We start from the raw sequence: 25,001 nt of genomic DNA on the forward strand, positions 1-25,001 counted from the left end.
TTATTAACCTCATATATGTGTTTTAAATTCAAAACAGACAGTTATTACAAGACAATAATTTTAATGGATCTTTACCTAGCATAGTTTTATTTTATTACAGAGTGATTTGTTGCTCATTTGAAGAAACCTCTTTTTTAAGCTCTACTTTTAAGAAGACAAAATTCCTTTTTGCTAAAGCATATATCTCTGGCTCTCTTCCACAGCATGTCTTCTATTAATAAAAGTTGGGTGGGAAGCATTTTTGGCGATGCTTCATCTTCTGCTTTCCGTTTGTGTGGGACCCCCATCAAAAACCTGTCCGTTATGCTCGCAGTGTCCTAGCATTCTTTTTTTATTCATACACCGCTCTCCCTGCATTGGCTCTGCCCACTTTGGGAACCGTGGGCTCTGTGGAAAAGTAACCCTGAGCACACAGCGGGAGCATTCTGCATCCAAGTGTGAAACAGAAAGTTGCCGTTGCAAACAATGTGAGGATCATGTGTAGAACTGACAGTATGAAGCACGCACTGAATGCATTTATTTAGTAATTTTTTTTTTCAAATGAACTCTCGCTTACATGAAATTACTTTTCAGGTCTGGATTTCATGTTGATGCCAATGGTTTGTATTGTCACAGTAAGAACTTACCTCACTAACTGGAACACCTTTTATTAAAACCACCTGCACACACTGAACACTGAATGGAGGCTGGAGTAGATACAAACCATCATTGTTCTTTTAATTAATAAACTGAGTCATCTACAATTAGAACATGTTTATTAAAAGATAATTAGACCTCCAATTTGTAGTTTTACGTTAATTCGAAGAAAGAAGGCTGGAACTCAAAGACTGTCCTGGAAGCGTGTCCACTGGAGTTGATGTACACAGATTCAATCTGTCTGATCACAGTTTAGAATCATTGTTAAATCATTAAAAGTGATGATTGCAGTGAGTCCACTAAGAAGCAAGCAGCTCTTCATACTTTCCAGTGCTGTTTACTGCACTGCTATCACTGTTTTGCCAGTTCAGTAAATGACGGCACTCCTTCTTAGCCTGTTCAACCTACTTTCATTTCAAACCTGCAGTCAGGTTCTCCTTCAGTGGTCATGGGAGGATTTTAACTTCAACTCAGATGGACTCAATTTGATATACCTAAAAGGGTTTAATTTACCAACAAAGAATCAATAGAGACCATAGAGAGTGAAGAAAATGACCTTCAGAGTGACCAAGAAGGCAACCACGAAGCACTGAAGTCCTACAGAATCATCCTCACAATAAACAGCACATTCATAATAGATGTTTTCATTATGAAAATCACCATAACAAACAACTTTGATTTCTTGGAGCTATAAAGAGATGCTAGAACAATCAAAACAAAAGAGTGAATGAAGACAGTCACCACCCTAAAGTATAGAATATTTCTCTGCATTGGGTGTGTTGCTGCTTAAATGCATCATCAGACTGTAATAGACTGTGCTGTCAGTCAGCTTGTTGGTATTTACCAGGAGAATAAAAAAGAATCTACATGTTTTTATTAAACATGTTCCTGGTTCTGATCACTGACACCAGCAGCTGCTGCACACAATGAATCAAACAAATTTCCCACACGTGGGACTAATAAAGGTAATCTTATCTGTTATCTTAAACATCTCTGCGCAATATTTAGCAAAGACGTCCTACAAAACACTTCATGTAAAAGTAACTTATGTTGACTGAACATTACTCGTCAGTCCATCAATACGGCAGTTATGTGACCCACACTGTAGTGTTGGGGATGAATGTGTGAAATGAACCAGGATTTGTAGTTTGAGATAGAGATATCAAAAAATGTCTTAGGACTGGCTGATTCTGTGATTTTAAAAATAAAGCTTTCCAGTAAAGTGCCATATTTGTCACATGGCAAAAGACAATTAGTCTTTGTTTGTACATAAATGTTTGTACATAAAAAAAAACAATTAATGAAAATAAAAAAGGGATAATTTCATGTTCATAGTCTTACAATTCCCCAGCAGCATAAATCTTGAGCAGTTTTGTAGGAATGGGGTCTAAAAGACACGTTGATGGTTTGGAGGAAGTAATTATTGAAGTTAACTCAGAAAGATCAATTGGAGAAAAAGAGTCTAAATGAACATCAATGGTACTAAAAGTAGCTGTAGATAATGTTACATCTGTGAGATGACAGCCCGTTCTCACTCCCGAGGCATAATATACTGATGATTTGTCACGTCCTGCGGCGTTCCTAAGGAAAGCGAAAGGTGACCGTTTGCGTTCTTATGCTACACTTCGGGTTATGCATGAAATCCAGTAGAACGACGCTCCCACGGTAATGCTTGTTCCAGCCATGTATTCCAGCCCTAACCATAACCTTATCCCTAACCTTAACCAGCACTTTAATATGTTAAATAGTGTTTTCCAAAGCAATTTAAGTAAAACAAATATATACGTGTAGATTCATTCCAAATGGTTCTCATGTTTCCTAATTTTTCTGATCTCGTCATATAGGGACGTGTTGGACGATTTGCCACCTAGTGTAAAATGTTACACTTTGGGAGTGAGAACGTGTTGGAGATGATTATGAGTAGATTAAGAAGTAAAATTATTAACAAGATGATCGACCTCTGTTGGAGCAACGTTCAGGTAGCTGCTCTGCTCTGTGTTGGTACAGGGCATTGAAGATGATAACAGTGGGTGGATTATATTCTTAAACTTAGTTACAGTACTTTCAGAAAGACATCTACTGTGATAAAGTCTACTCTCCACTGCTGTGTAATCAATTATTGTAAATGTAAATGTTATCAGGAAATGATCAGACAGGAGAGGGTTTTCAGGAAACACTGTTATACTGCCTGTATTTATCAGTAATGTACCACAAGCCTTCAAGACGGCAGAAGTTAAAAAGCCATCTCTAGACCCAGCTGTCTTAGCTAATTATAGGCCAATCTCCAACCTTCCTTTCATATCAAACATCCTTGAAAGAGTAGTTGTCAAACAGCTAACAGATCATCTGCAGAGGAATGGCTTATTTGAAGAGTTTCAGTCAGCTTTCAGAGCTCATCATGTCAAAGAGAGTCGGGGTTAAATCAGACAGATATAATTTATGTAGGCTCTCAAATGAGTTATGATCTGATATGGATGAGATCTCAGGTTTCGTTTTAAAGCTGGGAAAACTAAAATGTCTTTTGACTGTAGTCAGAGTGAAAGGATTACTCTCCTGCTGCATATTGAAGGTTTATGTGAGAACAGTGAGCTGTCTGGAGCACAGAATGCGAAGACCAGCACATACAGAACAATGCCTGTGTGTTTGTACTGCACATCCAGAGCCAACGACAGGCTGTCATGTGACTGAGGAGCAGTAAGACACTGCATACAAGACACTGAGTTGAACATGTTTCTCTGTATTCACATAAAAATGCATCTATTTACTCAGAAAAGAGTGTCTTTTTAAAAATCTGGCTGATTTCTGCATGGTTACATAATCTTTCCTTATGAAACCATCCTATCTGATGACTTCATAATGAAATCAACCCAGGCTGGTTCCAGACAGCAAAGCTGACTCTTGAATAAAGGGCAAACATTTGATGCATTTCCGCTCACATTATCGGGACTGACAGTTAACAAAGGAGAGCACAATAGAAGAAATGACACACCTGCTAGTTTGGGAGTTTCTCTCTATAATAATACATCACATTTACAATACAGTATATTTGTCAAGTCATACTCTGAGTTCCTCTGCATGAAAACAAAAAAGAAAGAAAAACAGAATCTAAGAATGGCTGGAAACATATGAGATTGTAAACACATGCTCTGACAAAAGTCAAAAGAACAAACTGGACTCGTACACCGAGTCAGTGTCTGGGGACACAGATGCAAACAATCAGGGAAAAGGGTACACAGATCACATGACTATCAAAATCACACAGCGAACAACTAAACATGGCACCACTAGCAGAGAATGGATGGAGCAACCCAGTATCGCAGCAAAACGTGTAATAGACACGCCAGTCCACCGTGCCCATTTCACTCGTTGCCTGTCCAAAATGTGAACTGCAGAAGTTGCAGTAGCAGAAGGGAGATGCTAATTTAAAGACAAGAAGTTGTTAGCGAGCAGAAAACATACGAAGAACGTTCCAGGGTCCTCAATTGTCAGAAACGATTCGGACTCATTTTTGACAATTCTATGAACGATTAATGAAACCTTTACATTTTTCTTTGGTATCAAATCTTCTCTCGTTTTGTGTCCAAAGCTGCAAGTCCAGAGTTCGTTCACTGGATCTGAATGTGAGGTTAAAATAGTTTTAAAGCATTGTTTGATGAGAGCCAAGTGGACAAATAGGTTTGGATAAACCTTTTCGTCTAATATAATATTTTATTAAGTTTTATTATCTATTTTTAAAATTAATCTTCTAAAGTATGATAAGACATTATGTCATGGTTCTGGGTCATTTTTATTATATTATTATTTAAGGTTCGTTTAAGAGTCTTGAGTTTATTCTACGTTAGTTTCTTGTCCATTTTGGTTCCCTTGTGTCTTTGTCCTCTGTGTCCCTCTCTGTGTGTTCAGTGTTTATGTGTGTGGGTGTGTGTGTGTCCTTGTGTCTTGTTTCCCTTTTCTATGCCCATGTTCCCTCCTCGTGTTCAATCCATGTCTCTGCCTCGCGCTCTCTGTTTCTTTATTCCTCGCCCATATCCCGTCTTCCCAGTCTGTCATGTTTCATGTCTGTGTTCCATTTCCTAAGGTATCTCCACTATAATCAGGTCCCAATTGGACAGTTAGAAATATTATAATTCTGATCATTTATCAGTACATATCCATATTTTTATAACTATGTGTAAAAACAAAGCTGACACTTCTGAAACTTCATCAGAGGTGTGAGCATCACAGCAGATGCCTTTGTGTCAAAGTAACAGGATAAAACACAGAAAAACATGAAGCAGATTTTCCTGGCCTGACTTTTTATAGCAGATAACCGCTTTAAAAATTTTGTGTAGTAGATCAAAAACTGAAGAAAACCATGAATCAGCAGAGGAACATTACCTGATGCTGCAGAAATGAAGCAGAGCAAAGTTACAGAGACACAGCTAAGAGTTTTGCAATTTAGCAACATTTTAAAAAGTTTAAATTTCTTCAGTATCGAACAGCAGAAATTAGGCTTTGTTGTAGGAGGCCGACAGCACTGAAGACAGCAGTCTACTGTTGTGTTCAGTGCAAGCAAATAATACAGAAAACAAAGATTTGAAATGGGAAACTGTTCTTGAAATACACTGAGAGAGAGAGAGAGCTGTGCAGGAAGTGTGTTTTTGTAGTTTGTTTAGTTTGGATCTTTTCTTGCTGCTGGTTCAGTCAATTTTGGTCGAAGTGACGAAACCTGCAGCACCTGAATCTGTGAGATGCCGACTTTCAGCCCCGACGGCGTGTCTGTGTACGTGCCGTTGGGTGAACGATCCACTCTTTGTGTTTACGTCTTTGTGCTGAATCCGTTTACCTGCTCTCATTTACTGTTTTAGCTGTTTGGTGGTTGTTGAAATTGTTCTGTGAGCTTTAACCTGAAATTCATTTATATTTAAAATTTATATTTAAAAATCATTCAGAATTTAATGAATCGATTTCGCGTTATTCAGCCTAAACTCTGTTGTGACAGTGTTGCGTTCCATGCTGAGTATGTTCAGCTTTGCTTCCTCTCTCTCGTCGTGTCTGATTAGCCCCAGCTGTGTTTCTTTTCTGTTTCTGGTTCCCTCATGATTGTGTATTTAAGCCTCTGTTTCTCTCTGTCCGTGGTCACAATCTCCATCATTTCTCTGCTGTGTGTTCTGCCTGTGGTCTTTCCAGTCTGTTTGTATTTGTGGATGCCAGCAATAAAGCTGTGTTTGTCATGTTAAAGTAATGTCTGTGAGTGTGCATTTGTGTCCAATCCTGCCCACTTCACACAGCAAACTGATGACACAAAATGGTTCAATATAACAATACGTTTTTAAAATGTCCTCAGATCTTCAACTGAAGGCTTCAAACTTTCCTTTTTGCTAAAGCATATAGTTGGGGCTGGATCAGGTGACCCAGAATCCTCCCTTAGTTATGCTGCGATAGGTGTAGGTGTAGGCTAGGGTTGGGTATCGTCACTGATTTCTAGAATCGATTTGATTCCGATTCACAAGGTCCCGAATCGATGCGATCACAGAAAAACATGAAGGCGGTTTTCCTGGTCTGGGTTTTTATAGCAGATGACCTTAAAAATATTGTGCAGTAGATCAAAAACGAAGTGAAGCAGAGCAAAGTTACAGCGGTTTTATTAGAGACACAGCTAAGCATTTTGAAATTTTGCATAATGTTAAAAAGTTTAAATTTGTTCAGTATTGAACAGCAGAAATGAGGCTTTCTTGTCGGAAGTAAGTAAAAAGAAAAAAAGAAAAAAGAAAAAAAAAATGTCCGACAGCGTATACTGGTGCGTAATAAGTAAGCAAATAATGCAAAAAACAGAGATTTTAAGATGGGAAAGTATTCCTGACAGAGAGAGAGAGAGAGAGCTCTACATGAAGTGTGATTTTTATCTTGGTGGAGGCAAAACAGCAAAAGTAAGAGGAAATTTGTGACGATGTTTATGTGAAGCGAAATGTGAAGCGTAGTTTGGATCATCTTTGGCTGCTGGTTCAGTCAATATTGTTTGGAGAAAGATAAAACATGCAGCTTCAGAATCTAGCGCAAAAAGGGCGTGAACACAAAGCGCCCACCGACGCTTCAAAATCAGTGAGCTGTCGGCTTTCAGCCCTGACGGCGTGTCTGTGTCCGCATACGTGCCGTCGGGAGAGAAAGGCGACAGCTCGCTGATTCTGATCCGTCGGCGGGTCCGCGTTTTGTGTTTACGTCTTTGTACAGAATCCGTGTACCTGCTCTCATTTACTGTTTTAGCTGTTTGGTGCTTGTAGAAATTTTGTGAGGTTTAACCTGAGATTCTGGCGTTTCAGGCAAAATAAATTTATATATAAAAATCGATTCAGGATTTTAATGAATCGATATCACGTTATCCAAGCTAGAATCGATTTTAATCGATAAATCGATAATCAAAACCCACCCCTAGTGTAGGCTGCTGGGGAATTCCCATGATGCACTGGGTGTTTCTTCTTCACTCACTTTGTGTTTTTTATAGACCTCTCTGTATCATGAATTATTAGTTATTATTAATCTCTGGCTCTCTTCTACAGCATGTCTTTTGTCCTGTTCGCAGCAGATGACCCTACCTGAGCCTGGCTCTGCTGAAGGTTTCTTATTGTGAAAAGGGAGTTTTTTCTTCCCACTATTGCCAAAACGCATGATCATAGAGGGTTATATGATTGCTGGGGTTTTCTCTGCTTTCTTTGTATTATTGTAGGGACTACCTTATGATACAGCTCTTGAGGCAATTTTTGTGATGTGCCGCTATATTAATAAAACTAACTTGAAATGCTTCATCATTGTCACCTCAGTGAGTGTTACTGTTCTGCCTGCAGGATTTCAGGCATGTCAGTACAAGTCACGTCTACAGTCCCACCACGCAACGTAGAGATTTCAGGACTGACAGGATCTACAGCTGTCATGTTGGTGCCTGATTCCACAGAGATTATTAGAAAGAATCTATACCCAAAGCAGAGTCCCAACACACAACACCAGTTTTCAGCAAACCTGCTGAGCTCACGATGAAGACTCTACGTCCATAAAACATAAAGAGAGGAGCAGTCAGGCAGTGCGATGGTTAAAAGGAAAAATCATTCAAAGCTACAGCTGGACTTGGACCCTGAACCTGACGTCCAACAAAACTGTTTCCCAAACTAAGACTAAGCTTGAGAATAAAGTTCTCTGCAAAAGCACATGACAGAACATGACTCATACGAGTAGAAAAATTATATATGAAGCATGAGCTGTCTGAAGCTCCTTGAAGTGCAATTTAAATATTCCAGCTGTGCGGTGCCTTATTTAAACAAAATATAAGAATCATGTAATGGAACTTTTCTTAAGAAATAAATATGGAATCCTTTCATTCACATTAAATAATGTGAAAATAAGTATGATGCATCCCAGTTTACTGAGGTGTGAGAAATACATCCACACGCTTATTGGAAAAGAAACAGCAGAGAAAAGTGAGTTGGGCCGTTATGTGTGAGGAGCAGTGTAGCTATGCTAACCCTCATGCTGAGACGTTACATACCTGTGTGACAGCTGAACAAAAAAATCACTGAAGTGAATCCAAAGAAAGAAAAACAGGGATTTATCAGCCACAAAGGGGGTGACTTTATATTTCAGCTTTACTGGACTGCATTAAGAGCTACACGTGTACCTGAGTTTAAGAACATGCAGTTTTATCTGGCCTGAATGAAACCACTGCACCTGCATTTGGACAAACCAGTCTGGGTTGTGCCTCTCATCTGGACCCCTCCCTGTCAAGCTATGTCATCCACCTCTAGCTGGGTGGGGAGACACACCAGTAGGCAGTATATGTATGCACTCTAACCTGGAACTTACTGGCTGAGTTCCCTGAAGCTACTCCACCATCTGCCTACCTTTCTAACTCCATTCAGAGGAAGGGTCTGCCACATTAATGCCACTCCTAACCAAATAACATTAAACATGTATAAGGGAACTTTTGTTCATATCTTCTCAAGAAGACATCACAGATGAAGGTCAAATGTACCTGAATGAACTTGTCTATCGATCTCTCAGTCAGAATCACACACTAACTATCACGATCCTGGGTCTTATGACCCAGCGGTCTCAGTTTCTTGTGTTTTGTCATTTTTTATTATGATTTGAGTCCACCTTGTTAGTTTAGTCCTGGTCCCGAGGTTGTCATGTTTGGCTTTTGGTTGTTAGATTTCCCCATGTCTTTGCTCCTTATCTTCCTCTGTGTACCTGTGTTCATATAACTCTGAGTATTTTCAGTTCTGTGTCCTCCCTGTCTTTTTATGCGTAATTGTCCTCAGCTGTGCTCCCTGTGTATTGCCATGTCCCTTATTACCGTCTGTGTATTTATGTGAGAATCTCCCTCTGTTTCGTGTCGCATCGTCCTTCAGTTTTGTGTGCATTTCCCTGTGATTTCCCTGTGCCTCCTTGTGAGTTAGTTTTAGTTCTCCCCGGTGTAGTTTTGTATCGCCCTTTGCCTTTCTGTTAATAAAGCTGTGTTTTGAGTTTATCTACGCGTGTTGTGAGTCTTGCATTTGGGTCCTCACCTCCCTGCACACAGCCAGTCCCTGACACTAACATAACTCAACTCATTTAAACATTTCACATTTTCACGTCCTTCAGTTTTTAATCGCTGCACTTACAGGATGTGAGCTGAACAACATAAATAATCTTTATGAGGTACATGTGACATCAGCGACACAGCTACTGAGATGAAGCTCATTTTGCAGCAGAAGTAGTTGTAGTTACAATAGCTGTAGTTGGAGCAGCTGTGTCTGACAGCTTCATGCAGCTGTAGTGAAGAGAAAGTGTTTGATAACTGAACTTTTGGTACCACATGTACACTGCAGTCTAAAGTCTTAGACATATGAAGTTACATTATAATTTAATAGAACTCGTTACTTGTAAGCTGTCCACCACAGCGAAAGCAAGTGTGATGTTTTATAAGCCAGCAACATGAGATAACATCAGCATCCATATAAATATGCACAGGTGGAGTAATGGTAGATATCGTCCTGGTTAAAGGTGTGTACAGAAACAGCTTGAATGCAAGTGTCTCTCTGCTTTTGTCCTCCTGAAACAGCGAACAACACTGACTGTTGCAGTGCTGTTTCACACATGCTCTACTACATTTTACCGCTGTGACTGAACAGGTTTGTAGAGAAACTATTATTAAGAGAAATCATTCTCATCAAAAAACAGTCAGGGTACATTCATTAATCAATGCAAATAGATTTTATTTATGATAGTTTTGAAAAGTGCAATGATAAGATCAGTGTTTCAGTGTTGAGATTGCAGACATCACAATATTTTTAATATCAGTCCCTGATCACACGTTTGGATGATACACATACAAACAACACCTCAGGGAGGAAAACATCAAACATGTCTGGAAAAAAACAACACCCCCCCCCTCCTAAAACTACAATAAATAAGAATTAAAATATGCTTTACAACTTGGTTACTTAAACATTTCAAATCTTCACAGGTACTTCAGTTTGTTGCTTCATTTTCAGGATGTGAACTTAAAAATGTTAAAAATATGAGCTGAGTACATGTGACATCAGAATCAAAACTACTGTAAGGAAGCTGATGTTGTTGACCATGGCAGAGGAGGTGGTTCTTGCAGTAGTTCTGGTTGTTGAGGTTGTTGTAGGGGTAGATGCTTTTGTCGTTGTAGTGGTTGTACTTGTTGTACTTGTTGTTGGGGTAGTTGTGGTTGTTGTTGGGGTAGTTGAGGTTGCTGTTGTCGTTGCTGATGTCGTTGAAGTGGTTGTAATTGTTGGGGAAGTTGTGGTTGTTGTTGGGGTCGTTGCTGATGTTGTTGTAGTGGATGTAGTTGTTGATGTAGTTGTGGTTGTTGTTGGGGTAGTTGCTGATGTTTTTGTAGTCGGGATACTTGAGATTATTGTAGGGGTAGTTGTTGTTGTTGTTGGCGCAGTTGTTGGAGTTGTTGTTGGAGCAGCAGGAGAAGTTGTTCTCGAGGCTACAGTTGTAGTTGTTGGAGAAGCTGTTGTGGTTGTACTTTGGGAAGGTGTTGTGGTTGTTGTTGGGGCAGTTGTTGTGGTTGTTGTTGGGGCAACTACAGTTGTCACTGCAGTTGTAGTTGTTGTTGAAGCAGCAGTTGTTCTTGTTGAGGTTGTTGTTGGGGCAGTTGTAGTTGTTGTTGGTGTAGCAGTTGTGGTTGTTGTTGGAGCAGTTGTTGTTGTTGGTGCTGCAGTTGTGGTTGTTCTTGGGGCAACTGTAGTTGTTGTCGTGGGGGCAGTTGTTGTGGTTGTTGTTTGGGCAGCTGTAGTTGTTGTTGGTGCAGTTGTTGTGGTTGTTGTTGGGGCAGCTGTTGTGGTTGTTGTTGGGGCAGCTGTAGTTGTTGTTGTAGGGGTTGTTGTTGTTGGGGCAGTAGTTGTTGTTGTTGTTGGGGCAGCTGTTGTGGTTGTTGTTGTTACGGCAGCTGTTGTAGTTGTTGCTGGTGCAGCAGTTGTGGTTGTTGTTGGGGCAGCTGTAGTTGTTGTTGTTGTTACGGCAGCTGTTGTAGTTGTTGCTGGTGCAGCAGTTGTGGTTGTTGTTGGGGCAGCTGTTGTGGTTGTTGTTGTTACGGCAGCTGTTGTAGTTGTTGCTGGTGCAGCACTTGTTGTTGTTGTTGGGGCAGCTGTTGTGGTTGTTGTTAGGGCAGCTGTAGTTGTTGTTGTGGTGGCGGTTGTTGTGGTTGTTGTTGGGGCAGCTGTTGTGGTTGTTGTTGGGGCAGCTGTAGTTGTTGTCGTGGGGGAGGTTGTTGTGGTTGTTGTTGTTACGGCAGCTGTTGTAGTTGATGTTGGGGCAGCTGTAGTTGTTGTTGTGGTGGCGGTTGTTGTGGTTGTTGTTGGGGCAGCTGTAGTTGTTGTTGGGGCAGTTGTTGTGGTTGTTGTTGGGGCAGCTGTTTTGGTTGTTGTTGTTGTTGTTGGGGCAGCTGTTGTGGTTGTGGTTGTGGTTACGGCAGCTGCTGTAGTTGTTGCTGGGGCAGCTGTTGTGGTTGTTGTTGGGGAAGCTGTAGTTGTTGTTGTTGGTGCAGCAGTTGTTGTTGTTATTGGGGCAGCTGTTGTGGTTGTTGTTGTTACGGCAGCTGTTGTAGTTGTTGCTGGTGCAGCAGTTGTGGTTGTTGTTGGGGCACCTGTAGTTGTTGTTATTGGGGAAGCTGTAGTTGTTGTGATGGCGGTTGTTGTGGTTGTTGTTGGGGCAGCTGTTGTGGTTGTTGTTGGGGCAGCTGTAGTTGTTGTCGTGGGGGCGGTTGTTGTTGTGGTTGTTGTTGGGGCAGCTGTTGTGGTTGTTGTTGGGGCAGCTGTAGTTGTTGTTGGTGTAGTTGTTGTGGTTGTTGTTGGGGCAGCTGTAGTTGTTGTTGTGGGGGCCGTTGTTGTTGGTGCAGCAGTAGTAGTTGTTGGGACTGCAGTTGTTGTGGTTGTTGTTGTTACGGCAGCTGTTGTAGTTGTTGCTGGGGAAGCAGTTGTGGTTGTTGTTGGGGCAGCTGTTGTGGTTGTGGTTGGGGCAGCTGTTGTGGTTGTTGTTGGGGCAGCTGTAGTTGTTGTCGTGGGGGAGGTTGTTGTGGTTGTTGTTGGGGCAGCTGTTGTGGTTGTGGTTGGGGCAGCTGTTGTGGTTGTGGTTGGGGCAGCTGTTGTGGTTGTGGTTGGGGCAGCTCTTGTGGTTGTTGTTGGTGCAGTTGTTGTGGTTGTTGTGGGTGCGGTTGTTGTGGTTGTTGTTGGTGCTGCTGTGGTGGTTGTTGTTGGGGCAGCTGTTGTTGTTGTCGTGGGGGCGGTTGTTGTGGTTGTTGTTGGGGCAGCTGTTGTGGTTGTGGTTATGGCAGCTGTAGTTGTTGTCGTGGGGGCGGTTGTTGTGGTTGTTGTTGGGGCAGCTGTTGTGGTTGTGGTGGGGGCAGCTGTAGTTGTTGTTGTGGGGACGGTTGTTGTGGTTGTTGTTGGGGCAGCTGTAGTTGTTGTGGTTGGGGCAGCTGTAGTTGTTGTTGTGGGTGCGGTTGTTGTGGTTGTTGTTGGTGCTGCTGTGGTGGTTGTTGTTGGGGCAGCTGTTGTGGTTGTGGTTGGGGCAGCTGTAGTTGTTGTCGTGGGGGCGGTTGTTGTGGTTGTTGTTGGGGCAGCTGTAGTTGTTGTCGTGGGGGCGGTTGTTGTGGTTGTTGTTGGGGCAGCTGTTGTGGTTGTGGTTATGGCAGCTGTAGTTGTTGTCGTGGTGGCGGTTGTCGTGGTTGTTGTTGGGGCAGCTGTTGTGGTTGTGGTGGGGGTAGCTGTAGTTGTTGTTGTGGGGACGGTTGTTGTGGTTGTTGTTGGGGCAGCTGTAGTTGTTGTCGTGGGTGCGGTTGTTGTGGTTGTTGTTGGTGCTGCTGTGGTGGTTGTTGTTGGGGCAGCTGTTGTGGTTGTGGTTGGGGCAGCTGTAGTTGTTGTGGTTGGGGCAGCTGTAGTTGTTGTTGTGGGTGCGGTTGTTGTGGTTGTTGTGGGTGCTGCTGTGGTGGTTGTGGTGGGGGCAGCTGTAGTTGGTGTTGTGGGGACGGTTGTTGTGGTTGTGGTTGGGGCAGCTGTAGTTGTTATCGTGGGGGCGGTTGTTGTGGTTGTTGTTGGGGCAGCTGTAGTTGTTGTCGTGGGGACGGTTGTTGTGGTTGTTGTTGGGGCAGCTGTAGTTGTTGTGGTTGGGGCAGCTGTAGTTGTTGTTGTGGGTGCGGTTGTTGTGGTTGTTGTTGGTGCTGCTGTGGTGGTTGTTGTTGGGGCAGCTGTAGTTGTTGTCGTGGGGGCGGTTGTTGTGGTTGTTGTTGGGGCAGCTGTTGTGGTTGTTGTTGGGGCAGCTGTAGTTGTTGTCGTGGGGGCGGTTGTTGTGATTGTTGTTGGTGCTGCTGTGGTGGTTTTTGTTGGGGCAGCTGTTGTGGTTGTTGTTGGGGCAGCTGTAGTTGTTGTTGTGGGGGCGGTTGTTATGGTTGTTGTTGGGGCAGCTGTAGTTGTTCTCGTGGGGGCGGTTGTTGTGGTTGTTGTTGGGGCAGCTGTAGTTGTTGTCGTGGGGGCTGTTGTTGTGGTTGTTGTTGGGGCAGCTGTTGTGGTTGTTGTTGGGGCAGCTGTAGTTGTTGTCGTGGGGGCGGTTGTTGTGGTTGTTGTTGGGGCAGCTGTTGTGGTTGTGGTTATGGCAGCTGTAGTTGTTGTCGTGGGGGCGGTTGTCGTGGTTGTTGTTGGGGCAGCTGTTGTGGTTGTGGTGGGGGCAGCTGTAGTTGTTGTTGTGGGGACGGTTGTTGTGGTTGTTGTTGGGGCAGCTGTAGTTGTTGTCGTGGGGGCGGTTGTTGTGGTTGTCGTGGGGGCAGCTGTTGTGGTTGTGGTGGGGGAAGCTGTAGTTGTTGTCGTGGGGGCGGTTGTTGTGGTCGTTGTTGGGGCAGCTGTAATTGTGGTTGTTGTGGTTGTTGTTGGGGCAGCTGTTGTGGTTGTTGTTGGGGCAGCTGTAGTTGTTGTCGTGGGTGCGGTTGTTGTGGTTGTTGTGGGTGCTGCTGTGGTGGTTGTGGTGGGGGCAGCTGTAGTTGTTGTTGTGGGGACGGTTGTTGTGGTTGTTGTTGGGGCAGCTGTAGTTGTTGTGGTTGGGGCAGCTGTAGTTGTTGTCGTGGGTGCGGTTGTTGTGGTTGTTGTTGGTGCTGCTGTGGTGGTTGTTGTTGGGGCAGCTGTTGTGGTTGTGGTTGGGGCAGCTGTAGTTGTGGTTGTGGTTGGGGCAGCTGTAGTTGTTGTTGTGGGTGCGGTTGTTGTGGGTGCTGCTGTGGTGGTTGTTGTTGGGGCAGCTGTAGTTGTTGTCGTGGGGGCGGTTGTTGTGGTTGTTGTTGGGGCAGCTGTAGTTGTTGTCGTGGCGGCGGTTGTTGTGGTTGTTGTTGGGGCAGCTGTTGTGGTTGTGGTGGGGGCAGCTGTAGTTGTTGTTGTGGGGACGGTTGTTGTGGTTGTTGTTGGGGCAGCTGTAGTTGTTGTGGTTGGGGCAGCTGTAGTTGTTGTTGTGGGTGCGGTTGTTGTGGTTGTTGTTGGTGCTGCTGTGGTGGTTGTTGTTGGGGCAGCTGTTGTGGTTGTGGTTGGGGCAGCTGTAGTTGTGGTTGGGGCAGCTGTAGTTGTTGTCGTGGGGGCGGTTGTTGTGGTTGTTGTTGGGGCAGCTGTAGTTGTTGTCGTGGGGGCAGTTGTTGTGGTTGTTGTTGGGGCAGCTGTTGTGGTTGTGGTGGGGGCAGCTGTAGTTGTTGTTGTGGGGACGGTTGTTGTGGTTGTTGTTGGGGCAGCTGTAGTTGTTGTGGTTGTGGCAGCTGTAGTTGTTGTCGTGGGGGCGGTTGTTGTGGTTGTTGTTGGGGCAGCTGTAGTTGTTGTCGTGGGGGCGGTTGTTGTGGTTGTTGTTGGGGCAGCTGTTGTGGTTGTGGTGGGGGCAGCTGTAGTTGTTGTTGTGGGGACGGTTGTTGTGGTTGTTGTTGGGGCAGCTGTAGTTGTTGTGGTTGGGGCAGCTGTAGTTGTTGTTGTGGGTGCGGTTGTTGTGGTTGTTGTTGGTGCTGCTGTGGTGGTTGTTGTTGGGGCAGCTGTTGTGGTTGTGGTTGGGGCAGCTGTAGTTGTGGTTGGGGCAGCTGTACTTGTTGTCGTGGGGGCGGTTGTTGTGGTTGTTGTTGGGGCAGCTGTAGTTGTTGTCGTGGGGGCAGTTGTTGTGGTTGTTGTTGGGGCAGCTGTTGTGGTTGTGGTGGGGGCAGCTGTAGTTGTTGTTGTGGGGACGGTTGTTGTGGTTGTTGTTGGGGCAGCTGTAGTTGTTGTGGTTGTGGCAGCTGTAGTTGTTGTCGTGGGGGCGGTTGTTGTGGTTGTTGTTGGGGCAGCTGTTGTGGTTGTGGTTGGGGCAGCTGTAGTTGTTGTCGTGGGGGCGGTTGTTGTGGTTGTTGTTGGGGCAGCTGTAGTTGTTGTCGTGGGGGCGGTTGTTGTGGTTGTCGTGGGGGCGGCTGTTGTGGTTGTGGTTGGGGCAGCTGTATTTGTTGTTGTGGGTGCGGTTGTTGTGGTTGTTGTGGGTGCTGCTGTGGTTGTTGTTGTTGGGGCAGCTGTTGTGGTTGTTGTTGGGGCAGCTGTTGTGGTTGTTGTTGGGGCAGCTGTAGTTGTTGTTGTGGGCGCGGTTGTTGTGGTTGTTGTTGGGGCAGCTGTTGTGGTTGTTGTTGGGGTAGCTGTAGTTGTTGTTGTGGGGACGGTTGTTGTGGTTGTTGTTGGGGCAGCTGTAGTTGTTGTCGTGGGTGCGGTTGTTGTGGTTGTTGTTGGTGCTGCTGTGGTGGTTGTTGTTGGGGCAGCTGTTGTGGTTGTGGTTGGGGCAGCTGTAGTTGTTGTGGTTGGGGCAGCTGTAGTTGTTGTTGTGGGTGCGGTTGTTGTGGTTGTTGTGGGTGCTGCTGTGGTGGTTGTGGTGGGGGCAGCTGTAGTTGGTGTTGTGGGGACGGTTGTTGTGGTTGTGGTTGGGGCAGCTGTAGTTGTTATCGTGGGGGCGGTTGTTGTGGTTGTTGTTGGGGCAGCTGTAGTTGTTGTCGTGGGGACGGTTGTTGTGGTTGTTGTTGGGGCAGCTGTAGTTGTTGTGGTTGGGGCAGCTGTAGTTGTTGTTGTGGGTGCGGTTGTTGTGGTTGTTGTTGGTGCTGCTGTGGTGGTTGTTGTTGGGGCAGCTGTAGTTGTTGTCGTGGGGGCGGTTGTTGTGGTTGTTGTTGGGGCAGCTGTTGTGGTTGTTGTTGGGGCAGCTGTAGTTGTTGTCGTGGGGGCGGTTGTTGTGATTGTTGTTGGTGCTGCTGTGGTGGTTTTTGTTGGGGCAGCTGTTGTGGTTGTTGTTGGGGCAGCTGTAGTTGTTGTTGTGGGGGCGGTTGTTATGGTTGTTGTTGGGGCAGCTGTAGTTGTTCTCGTGGGGGCGGTTGTTGTGGTTGTTGTTGGGGCAGCTGTAGTTGTTGTCGTGGGGGCTGTTGTTGTGGTTGTTGTTGGGGCAGCTGTTGTGGTTGTTGTTGGGGCAGCTGTAGTTGTTGTCGTGGGGGCGGTTGTTGTGGTTGTTGTTGGGGCAGCTGTTGTGGTTGTGGTTATGGCAGCTGTAGTTGTTGTCGTGGGGGCGGTTGTCGTGGTTGTTGTTGGGGCAGCTGTTGTGGTTGTGGTGGGGGCAGCTGTAGTTGTTGTTGTGGGGACGGTTGTTGTGGTTGTTGTTGGGGCAGCTGTAGTTGTTGTCGTGGGGGCGGTTGTTGTGGTTGTCGTGGGGGCAGCTGTTGTGGTTGTGGTGGGGGAAGCTGTAGTTGTTGTCGTGGGGGCGGTTGTTGTGGTCGTTGTTGGGGCAGCTGTAATTGTGGTTGTTGTGGTTGTTGTTGGGGCAGCTGTTGTGGTTGTTGTTGGGGCAGCTGTAGTTGTTGTCGTGGGTGCGGTTGTTGTGGTTGTTGTGGGTGCTGCTGTGGTGGTTGTGGTGGGGGCAGCTGTAGTTGTTGTTGTGGGGACGGTTGTTGTGGTTGTTGTTGGGGCAGCTGTAGTTGTTGTGGTTGGGGCAGCTGTAGTTGTTGTCGTGGGTGCGGTTGTTGTGGTTGTTGTTGGTGCTGCTGTGGTGGTTGTTGTTGGGGCAGCTGTTGTGGTTGTGGTTGGGGCAGCTGTAGTTGTGGTTGTGGTTGGGGCAGCTGTAGTTGTTGTTGTGGGTGCGGTTGTTGTGGTTGTTGTTGGGGCAGCTGTAGTTGTTGTCGTGGCGGCGGTTGTTGTGGTTGTTGTTGGGGCAGCTGTTGTGGTTGTGGTTATGGCAGCTGTAGTTGTTGTCGTGGGGGCGGTTGTTGTGGTTGTTGTTGGGGCAGCTGTTGTGGTTGTGGTGGGGGCAGCTGTAGTTGTTGTTGTGGGGACGGTTGTTGTGGTTGTTGTTGGGGCAGCTGTAGTTGTTGTGGTTGGGGCAGCTGTAGTTGTTGTTGTGGGTGCGGTTGTTGTGGTTGTTGTTGGTGCTGCTGTGGTGGTTGTTGTTGGGGCAGCTGTTGTGGTTGTGGTTGGGGCAGCTGTAGTTGTGGTTGGGGCAGCTGTAGTTGTTGTCGTGGGGGCGGTTGTTGTGGTTGTTGTTGGGGCAGGTGTAGTTGTTGTCGTGGGGGCAGTTGTTGTGGTTGTAGTTGGGGCAGCTGTAGTTGTGGTTGTGGTTGGGGCAGCTGTAGTTGTTGTTGTGGGGGCGGTTGTTGTGGTTGTTGTTGGGGCAGCTGTTATGGTTGTGGTTGGGGCAGCTGTAGTTGTGGTTGTTGTTGGGGCAGCTGTAGTTGTTGTTGTGGGGGCGGTTGTTGTGGTTGTTGTTGGGGCTGCTGTAGTTGTTGTCGTGGGGGCGGTTGTTGTGGTTGTTGTTGGGGCAGCTGTTGTGGTTGTGGTTGGGGCAGCTGTAGTTGTTGTTGTGGGGGCGGTTGTTGTGGTTATTGTTGGTGCTGCTGTGGTGGTTGTTGTTGGGGCAGCTGTTGTTGTTGTCGTGGGGGCGGTTGTTGTGGTTGTTGTTGGTGCTGCTGTGGTGGTTGTTGTTGGGGCAGCTGTTGTGGTTGTGGTTGGGGCAGCTGTAGTTGTGGTTGTTGTTGGGGCAGCTGTAGTTGTTGTCGTAGCTGCGGTTGTTGTGGTTGTTGTTGGGGCAGCTGTTGTGGTTGTGGTTGGGGCAGCTGTTGTTGTGGTTGTGGTTGGGGCAGCTGTAGTTGTTGTTGTGGGGGCGGTTGTTGTGGTTGTTGTTGGAGCAGCTGTAGTTGTTGTCGTGGGGGCGGTTGTTGTGGTTGTTGTTGGGGCAGCGGTAGTTGTTGTCGTGGGTGCGGTTGTTGTGGTTGTTGTTGGGTTAGCTGTTGTGGTTGTGGTTATGGCAGCTGTAGTTGTTGTCGTCGGGGCGGTTGTTGTGGTTGTTGTTGGTGCTGCTGTGGTGGTTGTTGTTGGGGCAGCTGTTGTGGTTGTGGTTGGGGCAGCTGTTGTTGTGGTTGTGGTTGGGGCAGCTGTAGTTGTTGTTGTGGGGGCGGTTGTTGTGGTTGTTGTTGGAGCAGCTGTAGTTGTTGTCGTGGGGGCGGTTGTTGTGGTTGTTGTTGGGGCAGCGGTAGTTGTTGTCGTGGGTGCGGTTGTTGTGGTTGTTGTTGGGTTAGCTGTTGTGGTTGTGGTTATGGCAGCTGTAGTTGTTGTCGTCGGGGCGGTTGTTGTGGTTGTTGTTGGTGCTGCTGTGGTGGTTGTTGTTGGGACAGCTGTTATGGTTGTGGTTGGGGCAGCTGTAGTTGTGGTTGTTGTTGGGGCAGCTGTAGTTGTTGTCGTGGCGGTGGTTGTTGTGGTTGTTGTTGGGGCAGCTGTAGTTGTGGTTGTTGTTGGGGCAGCTGTAGTTGTTGTCGTGGCGGCGGTTGTTGTGGTTGTTGTTGGGGCAGCTGTAGTTGTTGTGGTTGGGGCAGCTGTAGTTGTTGTTGTGGGTGTGGCTGTTGTGGTTGTTGTTGGGGCAGCTGTTGTGGTTGTTGTTGGGGCAGCTGTAGTTGTTGTTGTGGGGGCGGTTGTTGTGGTTGTTGTTGGTGCTGCTGTGGTGGTTGTTGTTGGGGCAGCTGTTGTGGTTGTGGTTGGGGCAGCTGTTGTGGTTGTGGTTGGGGCAGCTGTAGTTGTGGTTGTTGTTGGGGCAGCTGTAGTTGTGGTTGTTGTTGGGGCAGCTGTTGTTGTGGTTGTTGTTGGGGCAGCTGTAGTTGTTGTTGTGGGGGCGGTTGTTGTGGTTGTTGTTGGTGCTGCTGTGGTGGTTGTTGTCGTGGCGGCGGTTGTTGTGGTTGTTGTTGGGGCAGCTGTTGTGGTTGTGGTTGGGGCAGCTGTAGTTGTTGTTGTGGGGGCGGTTGTTGTGGTTGTTGTTGGTGCTGCTGTGGTGGTTGTTGTTGGGGCAGCTGTTGTGGTTGTGGTTGGGGCAGCTGTAGTTGTGGTTGTGGTTGGGGCAGCTGTAGTTGTTGTCGTGGGGGCGGTTGTTGTGGTTGTTGTTGGCGCTGCTGTGGTGGTTGTTGTTGGGGCAGCTGTAGTTGTTGTTGTGGGCGCGGTTGTTGTGGTTGTTGTTGGGGCAGCTGTAGTTGTTGTCGTGGGGGAGGTTGTTGTGGTTGTTGTTGGAGCAGCTGTAGTTGTTGTCGTGGGGGCGGTTGTTGTGGTTGTTGTTGGTGCTGCTGTGGTGGTTGTTGTTGGGACAGCTGTTATGGTTGTGGTTGGGGCAGCTGTAGTTGTGGTTGTTGTTGGGGCAGCTGTAGTTGTTGTCGTGGCGGCGGTTGTTGTGGTTGTTGTTGGGGCAGCTGTTGTGGTTGTGGTTGGGGCAGCTGTAGTTGTTGTTGTGGGGGCGGTTGTTGTGGTTGTTGTTGGTGCTGCTGTGGTGGTTGTTGTTGGGGCAGCTGTTGTGGTTGTGGTTGGGGCAGCTGTAGTTGTGGTTGTGGTTGGGGCAGCTGTAGTTATTGTCGTGGGGGAGGTTGTTGTGGTTGTTGTTGGGGCAGCTGTTGTGGTTGTGGTTGGGGCAGCTGTAGTTGTTGTTGTGGGGGCGGTTGTTGTGGTTGTTGTTGGTGCTGCTGTGGTGGTTGTTGTTGGGGCAGCTGTTGTGGTTGGGGCAGCTGTAGTTGTGGTTGTGGTTGGGGCAGCTGTAATTGTTGTCGTGGGGGCGGTTGTTGTGGTTGTTGTTGGTGCTGCTGTGGTGGTTGTTGTTGGGGCAGCTGTAGTTGTTGTTGTGGGCGCGGTTGTTGTGGTTGTTGTTGGGGCAGCTGTAGTTATTGTCGTGGGGGAGGTTGTTGTGGTTGTTGTTGGGGCAGCTGTTGTTGTGGTTGTGGTTGGGGCAGCTGTAGTTGTTGTTGTGGGGGCGGTTGTTGTGGTTGTTGTTGGAGCAGCTGTAGTTGTTGTCGTGGGGGCGGTTGTTGTGGTTGTTGTTGGGGCAGCGGTAGTTGTTGTCGTGGGTGCGGTTGTTGTGGTTGTTGTTGGGTTAGCTGTTGTGGTTGTGGTTATGGCAGCTGTAGTTGTTGTCGTCGGGGCGGTTGTTGTGGTTGTTGTTGGTGCTGCTGTGGTGGTTGTTGTTGGGACAGCTGTTATGGTTGTGGTTGGGGCAGCTGTAGTTGTGGTTGTTGTTGGGGCAGCTGTAGTTGTTGTCGTGGCGGTGGTTGTTGTGGTTGTTGTTGGGGCAGCTGTAGTTGTGATTGTTGTTGGGGCAGCTGTAGTTGTTGTCGTGGCGGCGGTTGTTGTGGTTGTTGTTGGGGCAGCTGTAGTTGTTGTGGTTGGGGCAGCTGTAGTTGTTGTTGTGGGTGTGGCTGTTGTGGTTGTTGTTGGGGCAGCTGTTGTGGTTGTTGTTGGGGCAGCTGTAGTTGTTGTTGTGGGGGCGGTTGTTGTGGTTGTTGTTGGTGCTGCTGTGGTGGTTGTTGTTGGGGCAGCTGTTGTGGTTGTGGTTGGGGCAGCTGTAGTTGTGGTTGTTGTTGGGGCAGCTGTAGTTGTGGTTGTTGTTGGGGCAGCTGTTGTTGTGGTTGTTGTTGGGGCAGCTGTAGTTGTTGTTGTGGGGGCGGTTGTTGTGGTTGTTGTTGGTGCTGCTGTGGTGGTTGTTGTCGTGGCGGCGGTTGTTGTGGTTGTTGTTGGGGCAGCTGTTGTGGTTGTGGTTGGGGCAGCTGTAGTTGTTGTTGTGGGGGCGGTTGTTGTGGTTGTTGTTGGTGCTGCTGTGGTGGTTGTTGTTGGGGCAGCTGTTGTGGTTGTGGTTGGGGCAGCTGTAGTTGTGGTTGTGGTTGGGGCAGCTGTAGTTGTTGTCGTGGGGGCGGTTGTTGTGGTTGTTGTTGGCGCTGCTGCGGTGGTTGTTGTTGGGGCAGCTGTAGTTGTTGTTGTGGGCGCGGTTGTTGTGGTTGTTGCTGGGGCAGCTGTAGTTGTTGTCGTGGGGGAGGTTGTTGTGGTTGTTGTTGGAGCAGCTGTAGTTGTTGTCGTGGGGGCGGTTGTTGTGGTTGTTGTTGGTGCTGCTGTGGTGGTTGTTGTTGGGACAGCTTTTATGGTTGTGGTTGGGGCAGCTGTAGTTGTGGTTGTTGTTGGGGCAGCTGTAGTTGTTGTCGTGGCGGCGGTTGTTGTGGTTGTTGTTGGGGCAGCTGTTGTGGTTGTGGTTGGGGCAGCTGTAGTTGTTGTTGTGGGGGCGGTTGTTGTGGTTGTTGTTGGTGCTGCTGTGGTGGTTGTTGTTGGGGCAGCTGTTGTGGTTGTGGTTGGGGCAGCTGTAGTTGTGGTTGTGGTTGGGGCAGCTGTAGTTGTTGTCGTGGGGGCGGTTGTTGTGGTTGTTGTTGGTGCTGCTGTGGTGGTTGTTGTTGGGGCAGCTGTAGTTGTTGTTGTGGGCGCGGTTGTTGTGGTTGTTGTTGGGGCAGCTGTAGTTATTGTCGTGGGGGAGGTTGTTGTGGTTGTTGTTGGGGCAGCTGTTGTGGTTGTGGTTGGGGCAGCTGTAGTTGTTGTTGTGGGGGCGGTTGTTGTGGTTGTTGTTGGTGCTGCTGTGGTGGTTGTTGTTGGGGCAGCTGTTGTGGTTGTGGTTGGGGCAGCTGTAGTTGTGGTTGTGGTTGGGGCAGCTGTAGTTGTTGTCGTGGGGGCGGTTGTTGTGGTTGTTGTTGGTGCTGCTGTGGTGGTTGTTGTTGGGGCAGCTGTAGTTGTTGTTGTGGGCGCGGTTGTTGTGGTTGTTGTTGGGGCAGCTGTAGTTATTGTCGTGGGGGAGGTTGTTGTGGTTGTTGTTGGGGCAGCTGTTGTGGTTGTGGTTGGGGCAGCTGTAGTTGTTGTTGTGGGGGCGGTTGTTGTGGTTGTTGTTGGTGCTGCTGTGGTGGTTGTTGTTGGGGCAGCTGTTGTGGTTGTGGTTGGGGCAGCTGTAGTTGTGGTTGTGGTTGGGGCAGCTGTAGTTGTTGTCGTGGGTGCGATTGTTGTGGTTGTTGTTGGCGCTGCTGTGGTGGTTGTTGTTGGGGCAGCTGTAGTTGTTGTTGTGGGCGCGGTTGTTGTGGTTGTTGTTGGGGCAGCTGTAGTTGTTGTCGTGGGGGAGGTTGTTGTGGTTGTTGTTGGAGCAGCTGTAGTTGTTGTCGTGGGGGCGGTTGTTGTGGTTGTTGTTGGGGCAGCTGTAGTTGTTGTCGTGGGGGCGGTGGTTGTGGTTGTTGTTGGGGCAGCTGTAGTTGTTGTGGTTATGGCAGCTGTAGTTGTTGTCGTGGGGGCGGTTGTTGTGGTTGTTGTTGGTGCTGCTGTGGTGGTTGTTGTTGGGGCAGCTGTAGTTGTGGTTGTGGTTGGGGCAGCTGTAGTTGTTGTCGTGGGGGCGGTTGTTGTGGTTGTTGTTGGGGCAGCTGTAGTTGTTGTCGTGGGGGCGGTTGTTGTGGTTGTTGTTGGTGCTGCTGTGGTGGTTGTTGTTGGGGCAGCTGTAGTTGTTGTTGTGGGCGCGGTTGTTGTGGTTGTTGTTGGGGCAGCTGTAGTTGTTGTCGTGGGGGAGGTTGTTGTGGTTGTTGTTGGAGCAGCTGTAGTTGTTGTCGTGGGGGCGGTTGTTGTGGTTGTTGTTGGGGCAGCTGTTGTGGTTATGGCAGCTGTAGTTGTTGTCGTCGGGGCGGTTGTTGTGGTTGTGGTTGGGGCAGCTGTAGTTGTGGTTGTTGTTGGGGCAGCTGTAGTTGTTGTCGTGGCGACGGTTGTTGTGGTTGTTGTTGGGGCAGCTGTAGTTGTTGTCGTGGCGGCGGTTGTTGTGGTTGTTGTTGGGGCAGCTGTTGTGGTTGTGGTGGGGGCAGCTGTAGTTGTTGTTGTGGGGACGGTTGTTGTGGTTGTTGTTGGGGCAGCTGTAGTTGTTGTGGTTGGGGCAGCTGTAGTTGTTGTTGTGGGTGCGGCTGTTGTGGTTGTTGTTGGGGCAGCTGTTGTGGTTGTTGTTGGGGCAGCTGTAGTTGTTGTCGTGGGGGCGGTTGTTGTGGTTGTTGTTGGGGCAGCTGTAGTTGTGGTTGTGGTTGGGGCAGCTGTAGTTGTTGTCGTGGGGGCGGTTGTTGTGGTTGTTGTTGGGGCAGCTGTAGTTGTTGTCGTGGGGGCGGTTGTTGTGGTTGTTGTTGGTGCTGCTGTGGTGGTTGTTGTTGGGGCAGCTGTTGTGGTTGTTGTTGGGGCAGCTGTAGTTGTTGTCGTGGGGGCGGTTGTTGTGGTTGTTGTTGGTACTGCTGTGGTGGTTGTTGTTGGGGCAGCTGTAGTTGTTGTCGTGGGGGCGGTTGTTGTGGTTGTTGTTGGTACTGCTGTGGTGGTTGTTGTTGGGGCAGCTGTAGTTGTTGTTGTGGGCGCGGTTGTTGTGGTTGTTGTTGGGGCAGCTGTAGTTGTTGTCGTGGGGGCGGTTGTTGTGGTTGTTGTTGGAGCAGCTGTAGTTGTTGTCGTGGCGGCGGTTGTTGTGGTTGTTGTTGGGGCAGCTGTAGTTGTTGTCGTGGGGGCGGTTGTTGTGGTTGTTGTTGGGGCAGCTGTTGTGGTTGTGGTGGGGGCAGCTGTAGTTGTTGTTGTGGGGACGGTTGTTGTGGTTGTTGTTGGGGCAGCTGTAGTTGTTGTGGTTGGGGCAGCTGTAGTTGTTGTTGTGGGTGCGGCTGTTGTGGTTGTTGTTGGGGCAGCTGTTGTGGTTGTTGTTGGGGCAGCTGTAGTTGTTGTTGTGGGGGCGGTTGTTGTGGTTGTTGTTGGGGCAGCTGTAGTTGTGGTTGTGGTTGGGGCAGCTGTAGTTGTTGTCGTGGGGGCGGGTGTTGTGGTTGTTGTTGGGGCAGCTGTAGTTGTTGTCGTGGGGGCAGCTGTAGTTGTTGTTGTGGGGGCGGTTGTTGTGGTTGTTGTTGGGGCAGCTGTAGTTGTTGTCGTGGGGGCGGTTGTTGTGGTTGTTGTTGGGGCAGCTGTTGTGGTTGTGGTTATGGCAGCTGTAGTTGTTGTCGTGGGGGCGGTTGTTGTGGTTGTTGTTGGTGCTGCTGTGGTGGTTGTTGTTGGGGCAGCTGTTGTGGTTGTGGTTGGGGCAGCTGTAGTTGTGGTTGTTGTTGGGGCAGCTGTAGTTGTTGTCGTGGCGGCGGTTGTTGTGGTTGTTGTTGAGGCAGCTGTGGTGGTTGTTGTTGGGGCAGCTGTTGTGGTTGTGGTTGGGGCAGCTGTAGTTGTGGTTGTTGTTGGGGCAGCTGTAGTTGTTGTCGTGGCGGCGGTTGTTGTGGTTGTTGTTGGGGCAGCTGTTGTGGTTGTGGTTGGGGCAGCTGTTGTTGTGGTTGTGGTTGGGGCAGCTGTAGTTGTGGTTGTTGTTGGGGCAGCTGTAGTTGTTGTCGTGGCGGCGGTTGTTGTGGTTGTTGTTGGAGCAGCTGTTGTGGTTGTGGTGGGGGCAGCTGTAGTTGTTGTTGTGGGGACGGTTGTTGTGGTTGTTGTTGGGGCAGCTGTAGTTGTTGTGGTTGGGGCAGCTGTAGTTGTTGTTGTGGGTGCGGCTGTTGTGGTTGTTGTTGGGGCAGCTGTTGTGGT

At 48.0% G+C, this 25,001-nt stretch overlaps 3 protein-coding genes across 3 annotated transcripts; all 3 read right to left on the minus strand.

The window, feature by feature from the left end:
* Positions 1-7,439: 7,439 nt before the first annotated feature.
* Positions 7,440-17,475, minus strand: LOC134622921 (GATA zinc finger domain-containing protein 14-like; the record flags this gene model as incomplete). Its single annotated transcript, XM_065470172.1, has 5 exons — positions 7,440-7,552; positions 10,227-10,912; positions 11,217-11,247; positions 15,981-16,713; positions 16,960-17,475. Coding segments are annotated over 5 exons (2,079 nt in total), but the record flags the coding sequence as incomplete, so codon positions are not given.
* A 1,398-nt stretch (positions 17,476-18,873) lies between these two features.
* On the minus strand, positions 18,874-19,446 carry LOC134624119 (GATA zinc finger domain-containing protein 14-like; the record flags this gene model as incomplete). Its single annotated transcript, XM_063469091.1, has 1 exon — positions 18,874-19,446. A coding segment is annotated over one exon (573 nt), but the record flags the coding sequence as incomplete, so codon positions are not given.
* Positions 19,447-23,250: 3,804 nt separating this feature from the next.
* Positions 23,251-23,928, minus strand: LOC134624121 (GATA zinc finger domain-containing protein 14-like; the record flags this gene model as incomplete). Its single annotated transcript, XM_063469093.1, has 1 exon — positions 23,251-23,928. A coding segment is annotated over one exon (678 nt), but the record flags the coding sequence as incomplete, so codon positions are not given.
* Between the last annotated feature and the right edge of the window lie 1,073 nt (positions 23,929-25,001).

The sequence above is a fragment of the Pelmatolapia mariae genome, linkage group LG3_W (assembly GCF_036321145.2).
Source record: "Pelmatolapia mariae isolate MD_Pm_ZW linkage group LG3_W, Pm_UMD_F_2, whole genome shotgun sequence".
NCBI classification, from domain to species: Eukaryota; Metazoa; Chordata; class Actinopteri; order Cichliformes; family Cichlidae; genus Pelmatolapia; species Pelmatolapia mariae.